At 34.6% G+C, this 12,387-nt stretch overlaps 1 protein-coding gene across 1 annotated transcript; it reads right to left on the minus strand.

Moving 5' to 3' along the window:
• Positions 1 to 9,968: 9,968 nt before the first annotated feature.
• On the minus strand, positions 9,969 to 10,824 carry LOC131438969 (uncharacterized). Its single transcript, XM_058609407.1, has 3 exons — positions 10,594 to 10,824; positions 10,405 to 10,532; positions 9,969 to 10,331 (listed from the first exon to the last, which is right to left on the minus strand). The coding sequence occupies exons 1-3, from the start codon at positions 10,805 to 10,807 to the stop codon at positions 10,125 to 10,127; spliced, it is 549 nt and encodes a 182-aa protein (XP_058465390.1). The 5' UTR covers positions 10,808 to 10,824; the 3' UTR covers positions 9,969 to 10,124.
• Between the last annotated feature and the right edge of the window lie 1,563 nt (positions 10,825 to 12,387).

Raw genomic sequence — 12,387 nt, forward strand, 5'->3', positions numbered from 1 at the left:
ACCAGTAAACTCAGTAATAGTGTAATTTTATTATTCCTTCTTCAAAATCGTCGATAATTTTCGGAAAGTGTCGGTAAATAATATGTCATCAATACGAAGTAAAAAACATACGAAACAGTCGGCATAAAATATTTAGTTACTTACATTGATTTTCGCTTTGGCATATTAGGAATATACGGAATGGATACGCAACAAAATTCCGAAATTTTGTTCATATTGTAACTTGATTCGTATTGGAATGGAAATTTAAGCATGCAACCGATCCGTTGACAAATTAAAACATTTTTAAGAGTACAATATTGAAGCTTTGAAATCACATGTCTGTCACCCTGAATCACGGTGGTATCACGCGAGCATCATGATACAACGATGATTTCCGTACGACGGTCATTTATCGTTGTACTGTGCAAACTCACATCACTGTTTACTGCTACCAGCGCCATTTGCGAGCGATGGTGAACTTATGAAACAATATTTCCTTTCGTCCCCACTTGTACGCGGCGGGCAGATTTCCCCCCAGATTTTTCCAGAATTCCGGCAAAAGTCTGGCAACAATGCAACAACCGTTTCCGGCAGTGAATTTCGCCTAGCGGCTATTAAGGTGAAATGTAGCGTCATAAAATGCGCGCAAAATTTTATCCGCTTCAGTTGAACGAACCGTCGCACAAAGCATACCAAGAAAAACGGCCACATAGAAACAAGAACTTTTTTCAATGATTGAGCGCAGTGGGTTTACCTCTCGTTATATTGGCTTGTAAAAAAGACGGGACGTAATGGATTTTAGAATTCTTCACACTTTGAATATATGCTGATTCAATCATCATTGTTAGTGATTACTCTTACACTAGAGCTATAAATCATGAGTAATTATGAATGATTAACATGAGGTTATATGTATATGTATTGACTAACTTGCTAACCATGTATATGCCTGATTTTAGTAGCAAGCATCGATGCTCCTTCAAAAGAACGGTTGAAGACAAGAGAACATTCAAGTATTTTCGATATCTTTGCCAGTCGTTCACCAGGCCCTTCCCGCCGATGAGATAGAATTAACGTAAAAGTTTTTTTCGGAAGTGACTTTCGGAATTGTATAGCATGATGAGTCTAGAAATGTCTGTTTCAACGATAACGAACCGAAGACCAAACAGCCTCTGGCCTCCGGTGCCAGAAATCATCAATAGTTTAATAATTTCTTAGATTACATTATTGGAATACATTCCAATTATAACTAATAGTTCATCATACCATGCAGTTAAAATTATTTAGTGAATCTTCTCTCAAGCACATATTTTGGGCACGAAATTGAATATAAAGTTATTTCGTAGTTCCTTATTATTCAATCGATTTTGAAAGCAAAATCAAGCGTTGATTCATTGTATTCATAATAATTGAAAAACCAATGAATTCCAATAAGTTTTCCATGCTGACTGGCTCGAAGCTGGCCCTTAATGTTTATCACATTGTTTGTATAAATGACAGCTACTTAGAAAATAAACGATTTCTTACAATACTCATTTTATTGTATTCAAGTCGTTTTTATTTCAACACAAAACCCAATGCTGCATAAATTTGCGTCATTAATTTATATCTATTTTTTGCTCACGATATAATGCCACCGTGCCCACCGTGCATTTCTCACACCACCTCAATACGAAACAGCAGCGCGCAAGCAATAAAAAAAAATGCAGAAAAGTTTATGTAAACTTTTTCTATTTTCGATTGTTTTCGCTAAAATTTTATAATTTTGAGTTGCATTTTCAGATTCTTTGTGAAATTCTGCTACAAATACTACTTTTCAGTTCTAAAACCATCCCCGTGGAACGGAACAGTGACCGTTTATACATTTCAAAAACCAATTACGGCTCGGCAAAGCAAAATTTCAAAATTCTAAGAATACTTAGTTATGATAAATTTGATTTCGAAAACTTAAGTGTTTTTGGTTTTTCGAAAATCGGTCTAGTTTTTGAATAATTGATCAAAAACGCGATTTTCGCATTCCGCTACATTTCACCTTAACGGTTCTTTTATGTCGGATTCTTGCCATAAGTTTGTTAGCAGAGTTTGCAATCAAGCAGACTTTTTGCAGATTTTCCAAGTTTTTATAAACATACGTCCAATTTAATGACTTTTGCTATTACTGTAGGGTATTTGTTTGATTTTTCTCGTCATAATTTTAAATTTTGAGCTCGCATAGGAATATTTCTAGTACGCGAACATAAGACAGTTGTTTTAACCCCTTCGCTGTCTGTTGTATTGAAATTAACTAGCATTAGAGCCACAAGAAAAAATAATCGACTGGTGGATTGAGGTCAATTGCAGTTTCAACTGGTAATAATCCTTAACGACCAGTGCTATTTCATAGTTCATTGAAAGCATTAACAAATATATATCTGTCAAAGACGACCAACTTTTTGGAGTGGACGATTTACAATTTTTTGTTATACACAGAAAAAAATTATGAATTTTACAGGTGACATAATTCTTCAAACGATACAATTCATAACAACTTAACTTCTCAAATGACATAATATTCCATTCGTACAGAAATTTACTGGCTCCGAGTGTAATTTGCACTCGGCTAGCAAGTTAGACTGTATGAATTTACATGCACGATTTACCAGCCAAGCAGATATGTGCCTCTGTGGCTCAGTTGACTAACTGGTGTGCTTTGTGATCTAATGTTTTCCGGTTCAAGTCGCGTTGTTGATGTCGATCTTTTGATTTTTATTCCTTTCGTTTTAAAGCCATGTAATTTTCAAATCACACAATTTTACATGTTCTTGAATATAAATTTGTGTGAATTATGATGCTCCATTTATGTGCATCTGATAAGATGTAAAATCACAAGAATTTTTCGAACTGTGTAGTTTATTTTTATAGTTAAAATCGACAATGTTTCGAATAAAGTACGAGGTTTTGAAGATCGAGGCATCGATTAATACAACATATGAATGAAAAGGAACGTACTAAGCACAAAATAGTCATTATGTCAAATAAATAACACACGCTTTAAAAAATTCGGTGCCAGTTCTAGCCGATGGCAGATCACATACGCATTATCAAAATGAATTCATTATGATTGAAGTTTACTTAATAATTATTCTGCTAATAGAAATTTGTCATTGTAACGGTCAATTTGAAAAATATTTTTTCTGGCTCGTGGTCTCGAAGGGGTTGATTCGATGCGAATGTCAGTTTCGCTATCTTTGCGGCATTTTGTCGCTATCTTGTTGCATCGCAATCTTTTCTAACCGACAGTGAAAATTACAATATTGCCAATAACATTACTTTTTAACTACCAAACATACCCATATTTCAATCTCATTTACCTCGTCTCAAAATTCGTTTTTTGTTCGTACATGCGGGATTGACGAATATCAAATGAAGTCGAATAAAAAAAAAAGAAAGAGGAGGGAAATAAACAAGACATGTTCGGCGAGATAATGACGTAATTTCGCCTGGACAATGTTGACAGCAGCCAGCCTTCTGACGGTTGCCAGAATTCCTCACAAGCAGGTCTGAGCATCAAATAATAAACAACCACCGTTTTATTTTTAAAAAATCTGTAAAATGCTAACAAGCAACATAAAAATTATATACTTTGTCAAATTTGTAGCATATTTTCAAAAAGCAGTCAAACCAAGAAATGTAAATACATTTGGTGAAGCTTTGAAATACAATTAAGGAAAACAATTAAGTACATAAAATCAGAGCTATTGAGTAATTGTTTTCTTTTCAATAACAAGTAATTTTACATGTGGTAATATTAATCGATAAATATCCAACACATCAATATACCAATTGTGTAATCATCCTGTTTATTGATAACTAATAAAAATTCCACCTATCACAATGGTCCTCTATATTCACTTCTTGAAACTCTAAATCTTCTAATTACTTTGTCTTATATCATCAGGTTGAATGCCGTTGGATTGAAAGAAGACTTGTTTTTATTTTTTTTACAAGGAGTCTAATTTTGGGTATGAATACACAGTTCGAAAAATTCTTGTGATTTTACATCTTATCAGATGCACATAAATGAAGCATCATAATTCACACAAATTTATATTCAAGAACATGTAAAATTGTGTGATTTGAAAATTACATGGCTTTAAAACGAAAGGAATAAAAATCAAAAGATCGACATCAACAACGCGACTTGAACCGGAAAACATTAGATCACAAAGCACACCAGTTAGTCAACTGAGCCACAGAGGCACATATCTGCTTGGCTGGTAAATCGTGCATGTAAATTCATACAGTCTAACTTGCTAGCCGAGTGCAAATTACACTCGGAGCCAGTAAATTTCTGTCCGAATGGAATATTATGTCATTTGAGAAGTTAAGTTGTTATGAATTGTATCGTTTGAAGAATTATGTCACCTGTAAAATTCATAATTTTTTTCTGTGTAGAGAACAACGAATCATGTCTTTCAGCGTGGGTAAATTTAAGCAGAACACGTACCAAGTAACATATTCAATTTAATAAATACTTGTAGAAGTTCTCAGTGTTATTTCATGAATATAGCATAACAACTTTAAACTCCTCAAAGACCAAACAATTATGACACTTTTTCATAAGATTTATGAAGCAAAATGAAACATCAAACCTATGAAAAATCTATTTCGGGATGATTCAAGAAGGTTTTAAAGTGAGTTTTATGATAAACATAATCCTTTTTATGAAAATTTCGTAATGAATAAGCTTACGTTGATAACATTTTTCTGGAATATGTGTGTACCATGCCGTTTATGATGGTTACATACTAAGAATATCTTAGATTTATTTACTATTTTGACGCTCAATGTAAAAAGTTTATGCGCTCTTATTTTTATCGTGAATATTCGGGTAAAAAAGTTGGTTTCGCTGCATAAAAAATAGTGCAATGAAGAGAAAAATCCTGTATCCCAGAACCAACGTGTCATAAATGTACCTAAAACCATAAAATTTGATATGAGTGAAACTGTCATCCGATGAACACTCATACACAACTAGTTTAATAATTCAGAGAGGCGTTGATTATATTTGTCAAAAATCAGTTGCTAGGAATACACTTCAGTTCACAAAATTTTTTGGTTTCTTTATTATCAATCATCGGAGCTGGGAAGTCAAGCTAAGTTTTGAGTTGTTTACTTTTACTGTAGGGGAAAGTGTTATAAAGCGTTCCTGCCGGCCAAAACGCCCCCTTCCTTTTGTAAGTATTTAAGACTTTTCTACACAAAAGGTTTATCTCTAACAGTATCCTTTTCTAAGATCTTTCTGCTATGCAAGTTCGGCAGCTTTTCGATGTAAGGTTTTGTTTCGACTAAGCAAGCATTTGAACCACATGAAACGTCTAAAGGTCGGTTGCTACTTAATGATTAATTTTTAGGAGTGCTTATGTCTCTATTTACAATATAAAAATCCAGAGAAACAAAGCCATTTCTATATGCTTCAAGTTGAAATATTGTTTTAAAGATTTATAATGATTATTAAAACAAAAAGTAGCGTTGGATGGATCAAATATGTTGGTTTCATCGAGTAATTAATTGATTATGAAATTGGTTTCTGTTGCAAAGAATATCTTCTTTATCTGCTTTTCTTCTATACCGACATTTCAAGTGTCATGTTGCATCATTGCTGTGGGTCATACCTCTGATTTGTTTGTGAGGCATATTATACGGTTGCTGGAGCATTATGCCAACGGTAAGCGAAAAAACTGAGAATGTGGTTGTTTTATAAAATGTGTTTGTATCGATCAATTCTCATAACTTACACCGAAATCATGGCAAAAAAACAAAACATAGGTCAATTCAAACCAATTTTTCAATGGTATGCAATTGAAATATTTAAATGACGTTACCTCATTAGTTTAAGCAAAGACATCATATTAACAAGATATCCAGCTCTCACATTTCCCGAACAAATCATTGGCAACATCCTTTTTTGCGAGCATGTCGCCCCCAGACGAGCCCACATCGAATCTTATACATAGAAGTAGGGGAGAAAAATGTCAAATTCGTGCGCGCCAAAATAGCAGGGTTGCGCACCCATACAATTGACATGATATGTTGAATGCCGTGCGATGGCGTTGCTGAACTGAAGATTGACTTCGCTCCAAGCTGACAGGGTCTGGTTTAAGTTAAATGTTTCCGAATCGATTGGTTGTTAAATTATATAAATCCATCAATAAATGACTGAGTTATATGCGTTCAAAATTATGACAGAAAAATGTTACGCGATAAGTTTTGCATTTTTTAAATTAAATTTTGCAATCAAAAATACCTTACTCTTCGCTACACGAGGCTGAGTTCGTGTAGCGAAGAGTAAGGTATTTTTAATGACAAAATCGACCAAAAATTAGTTAAATGCATGAGATGTCATTTTTTTCTGAACTTGAATGGTCGGAGCTCAGTCGCGCGACTCCGAGTGATCTGTCAAGTTTCGCTTCGCGTCGCGTGTCGCTTTCTCTCTGGTTTCACCCTTAGACTCGGGTTAGAAGCTACTTGATAAGAAGAGACCAAGGATAGAATCTTACGAATGTTTTAATGAGACTATTTGACATATGATTTCGCAAAAAAGTTTCTGTGATATTCTCCTACCCAGTACATCCGAACATCGGACGCATCGTACATAAAAGCTTTTGATTGTGTTTTAAGCTTACATTGTGTATCGCTGGAACAAAAGAGTGAAGATATACCAAAGCAACCACCACGACGGATGTCTGAAACTCAGGAGACGGGATACATCAGGGTTGGATTCTAACCCCGAACAAAGGGCCAGAGCTTTTCTGGCCCTAAGAGGCAAACGACTTTAAGGTTAAAGCCACTATGATCGAAACAAAAAAAAGTTCTATAGTCTGAATCATCCTATCGGTATTAAAAATGCCTTGTTTGGTATCTCTTCGCTCATTTGCTGTAGTGATACATAATGAAAGCGTGAAGCTTTTTCAGGTTGACGCGGCTGATGCAAATGGTGCAGAATTGTCCGATGACGGCCCGATTGAAGCCCTACGATTAGGCCGATATCGTGCTCAATCGGTCCGATAAGCGGACCGACACAGGTCGACAAAATCCACTGTAATCCAAATGTAAACAGCCGTTTCTATGCTTTAACACACTGCACTCTGTCTCCCGCTTGTGAGAAATTCTGGCGGCAGGCAGAAGGCTGGAAAGATTCCAACTTGGCAACTGTCAAAAATTTGCCGGCGAAATTGAGTCATTCTTTCGCTACGTGACGTCTTGCAAAATCGTTCTTTCATCCTTTTTCTATTCGACTTCATTTGATATTCGTCAATCCTGCATGTACATCTAAAAATAACAAGTCGAGACCAGGTAAATTAAATGAAAATACTGGTATATTGAGAGATGAAGCTTTGCATATCATTTTTGTTCGTGCAAAAGCAGAAAATTAAATCAATGGCGCTAAAAACTAAGAACCGATTCAAAACGGTTCTGCCAGTCAACTTAATAACCGCTAGTCGAAATTCTCTGCCGGAAACGGTTATAGCATTGTTGCCGGAATTCTGCCAGGATTCTGGCAAAATCTTCTGGCAGACGCGGCCAGGCGTCCGGGAGCTCCTGCACTCTCTCCATCATACTTGCTAGCCTGATCATACTCAAACTCATTGTGCTAACACTTAACTCAGGATACCACATCCTCCCCATGAACAAACAGAATTAATGAGTGGCACAAATTTATAATGATTGCAACTACCCACATACCTCTGCGGTCGCTTCATCTATCTACCTAACGTACCCACTTAGAAAAAAAAGGTTCAACGGTGGTCCAAGACGTTGGATCATTGGTCCAATGAAAGTCGAATCAATTTTTTTCGTTCAACAAACCCGGCATACAGAGATCCATTGTTGAGCCATTTTTAACATGAGAAGTTGGAGCCCGTTGGACTAGTTTTACTGCAGAATTTCTGAAGTTTTTTCCATTTATTTGTTTAAACTAACAATACATACCTGCACAATACTTCTACTTCACGTAGAATAACAACAAATTTTCTTTCTATGTAAAGGTAACACTTAATTTTCACACTATTTTTGCAAGAGAAAAAACAACAACAAATTGTTCCAGCAAATTGAACGAATATTTCATGCAATATGTCGTTTAACAAGCGCTCAAAAACCAACAAAATTGAACGGCCTGCTGAGAGGGTAGTTTTGTCAGCGCCACACAGCGCTGCCAACTATACCGATTTCTCGGTATTTATTCCGATTTTTGGACTCGATACAGGAATACAGATATGCTCTCTCAAAATACCGATATTTCAATTTTCATACAGATAAATGCCGATATTCAGTTTTTGCGTTGGATTCCATATGGGTAACCCAGGTCGAGCGACTTTTTTTTTGGTCTGTTTGGGCACTAAATCGATGTTTGATTTTTCGAGAAAGATATTGTACAGATACATTTTTCCGGCAAATACAGATTTTTGGAAAAACCAGTTGACAGCACTGGCGCCACATAAGGGATGCAACCAGAGATGCCAGATATTTCGTATAAAATATCTGTATTTATCTGTATTCGCTAACAAAATAAAATTTCTACAATACAATTATGTTAAAAGGTGTTATTCCAATAGATTATAGTTATAGAATGGTAGATTCAATTTCATATCTTCGTAAGTCATTGCGATGCTCAGAAGAATATTCAACGACGAAATTTTATAGTTTTTTCTATCAACAACAATTAAATTATGATTCCATATACATATCTAATTTGAAAATGTTTACTTCATAAGTTGAGATGGATTTCCAAAACCCAATATACAACGTCAAGTTAGGTAATACAACAGTCAGTCTGGCAATAATGTTTCATGATGCCAAGACTTCCCTAACTCTAAGTTCAATTTAGTTACAAATTTTAATATAAATGGATCTCAGTGTTCTTCATTAATGCTTTTGGTGAAATCTGTATAAATCTGTATTAAATTTAAGAAATCTGTACTCTGTATTAAATCTGTATGCGCATGTAAAAATCTGTATAAAGGGCACTCCGCATTCGGCCGAGCCAACCGATCCGAGCTCTCCGGCGTTGACTTCGGCTATGGCTGAGCACGGGCGTGCGCATGTATAGGTACGCCGGACCCGACACAGTTGCTACGGTGCGAAAAGCTCGGTGAAGAATATCGTTGCCAAAGATATGAATTTTATGTCGGGTCCGGCGTACCTATACATGTGCACGCCAGCAGCTCAGTCATAACCGAAGAGCGAAAAAAGATCGGCGATGGAAATGTCGGCCGAATGCGGTTTGACCATAAATGGCATCTCTCACGCAGAAAAAAAAATTGTAAAACTGATCAAATCAGGGTTCACAACAACGAATTATTTTGTTGATATAGTGACAAAAGAAAATCTGGGTAGATTCAACAAATATTGCTGACTGAACCTACAAACAATAATATTTATTTAAATTTGTTTGGTATAGTTATTTCTACTAATATATTGTTTAAAATCAAAAATGTTTTTCTTATTAGTCCTGTCATTTTTATTACCAAACAATTTTTCAATAAATTCAACTATTCAATTCAGTTCGGGGAAAACAAATTGAGGATAAAATCAACTGAGTATTCTAGTGAATATTAATAAATAACTGGTTCGAGACAATCACATTATTTTCCAAAAAATAAATCAGTTCATTTCACTGAACATTTTGTTGAATTAAATTGATGAATAAGGTATTCGAAACACATTTTTTTTTAAACAAATCTTTTGCTAGTTAATTCACTTCATTCATTTTATTAAACAAACAATGCATTCGATGATTTATTATAAATAAAAAAAAATTAGTTGAATCAATTATTAAACTAGTTAGAATTAAAAAAAACGTTTATTTGGAATAACTATTTATTTTTTGTTCTAAACCAAAAGTTTTTTTGTCGTTAAAGAGAAAATGGATTTCTTTTAAATAATATTCAAGTTTTGTTTTAAGTTATATTTTTATTCAAAAATTAGGATGGTTATACTAGTACCCTTGGAAATACAAAAAATTCTCGATCTTAAAAAAATAATTCAAATTTGATGATTTCATGGTTCACCTTTTTTCAGTTCAACGGTGATGGAAACAGTTTACTAAGCTCCGCTGCCCGGTCTTCAAGCTGATTGTGAGTCAATTTCCCAAAGCGGTCTTTCTACTCGTCGATGACTATGTGCGTAATGTTTCTCCTGTCTGTTTTACTCAATACTTTCGTCTCTTCGTACACTTTCAGGATCCGTTTACCTCTGGCTGAATTATTCAGTAAGAAAGAGGCAGTACAGTTCTCGCTTTTCATTGGACTTCGGTGGGTGCTACTAACATTCTCACTTGACTTCAAAGGTGAACTTATTGGAGGCAGGTTCTACAATGATAAAAAATCATTAAATTGTTATGAAAAAAGATGTTTTCATTATCTAGTGAACTAATGATGATACCTGTGAGATTCTCCAGGAGTTTAAACCAGATATGATTCTTGTTCGATCTGCAAGGTACGGCTCGCAAACAAGGGTTTCAATTTCTTTTCTTTGTATAACTTTGAGTAATTCGATATCGTATCCGTTATCTATTTGAAAAAGAAAAACAATCTAATGAACATATTTTACTTGTAAAAATACCATTCATACCAATAAATTTTTTAATGACATTTTTGCATACTCCTAATGAACGGAGTAATTTCACAATGTCAAGAGATTCCCAATCGATTTCTTCATAAATATCCTCTAAAGAATCACCAGAGTCGAAAGACACTTGCGCGACATAATTGATTATCCCATCAGGTGACGATTGCTTCGATGTACAATCGAAGGATGAAAATATATTTTTATTCTCCTCCGACATAACCTACATTCACGAGATATAAGTTAGATATTAACTAGAACTAGACAATTTGCGTAATATGGTAATAATTCTTAAATTGATTTATTAATTAAATTTGGATAGTTTCTTTACTATAGAAAACTAGGGACTGAAAATGAATATAATCATAAATCGAAACTTATTAATCAATCGGGCGCAGCTGTGTCAGTGATTATAAAAAAATGAAAATTATGAGACAAAAGCCAGAGAACCAGATGGTAAAATAATTATGGTTGTATGTAGTATGAAATGGTGTATATTATTCCGGTTCGAACAGGGAATTGGAATATATCATATATTTTATTAGAATTCGTTTTCTCATGAAGAGAACGGCTAATGCTCGCATATAAATACCGTAGACAGTATAATGGCGATATGTTCCGTTGGCTAAATCGAGGAGTATCGAAAACAATTTGGAAGAATGATAAATTGTCATACTTATGGTGTAAAACTACTGCCACAGAAATATTCAAAAATAGAACTTTAATAAAATTTGAGCGCTTTCTTTTGTTCATTACTGATCCACGGATAATGGTACTTTTTTTCTCCGCAGCAGGGATGCCAGGTCATTTTCCAAAAATTTGTGATCAAGCCAAAAACCTGTCTGTAAATATCTGTGCACGTTTCCCGTACCATAATAGCTGATTGGAATCATTTTGGTGAGCAAAAAAAAGGTTTCACTACCTTTTTATTCAACCGCTTTGTACTATTTGGTGCTAAACTGTGATCGATTTAAAAAATCTGTGAAAATCTGTGATCATTTTCAGGAATCTGTGCCATTTTAAAAATCTGTGCAGAAAGTTGAAAATCTGTGAAACACAGATTAATCTGTGAACCTGGCATCCCTGCTCCGCATGTTTACACTGATCGAAAACAAATTAAATTTAATTGATTAATTTAAATAACGAATTTGGTTGTATCACATTGCAAAACACATCCTGTTAGAAACAAACAAATATTTTTTTAATGTAAAGGTGAAGCTGAGTTGAATCAACTTTATTATTGTTCATTGTTTTGAATTAAGTTTTGTTTACCTGCAATAAACATTCTGATTGATCTTAACAGTATATAATATTCGATTAATTTGCTGTTGTTGTTTATTTTTGCAATAATTTTAATTTAAATTGAAACTGATATCATTGTTGTTGTTAAATACAAAAATATTTCAAAACAAACACACTGTAGTTTTAAATAAACAGTCTTTGAGTTTAAAAATCTACTAACACTTTTGTTATTTTAAACAAGCCCCATTTTTCTGCGTGCTGGATGCATCTAACATCTAACTTCCATCAAAGACATCATAGTAACAAGATATCCAGCTCTCATATTTTTCGAACAAATCTTTGGCAACATCCTTTTTTGCGAGTATGGCGCCCTCAGACAAGTCCGCACCGAATCTCGTATATAGAAGTAGGGGAGATAAATGTCAAATTCGTGCGCGTCAAAATAGCAGCACTGCGCATCCATATATTTGACATGATCTGTTGAATGTGATGCCGTGCGATGGCGTTGCTGAACTGAAAATTGAGTTCGCTCCAAGCTGACAGGGTCTGCTTCCATTC

Source organism: Malaya genurostris, chromosome 3 (assembly GCF_030247185.1).
Source record: "Malaya genurostris strain Urasoe2022 chromosome 3, Malgen_1.1, whole genome shotgun sequence".
Taxonomy (NCBI): domain Eukaryota; kingdom Metazoa; phylum Arthropoda; class Insecta; order Diptera; family Culicidae; genus Malaya; species Malaya genurostris.

Excerpts from the sequence above, each read along its gene's own strand:
- LOC131438969 (XM_058609407.1), bottom strand. The coding sequence starts at position 10,807 with ATGTCGGAGGAGAATAAAAATATATTTTCATCCTTCGATTGTACATCG. Across the intron at positions 10,533-10,593 it reads TGTCATTAAAAAATTTATTG|ATAACGGATACGATATCGAA; the intron begins GTATGAATGGTA and ends TTTTTCAAATAG. Across the intron at positions 10,332-10,404 it reads ACTCCTGGAGAATCTCACAG|AACCTGCCTCCAATAAGTTC; the intron begins GTATCATCATTA and ends TTATCATTGTAG.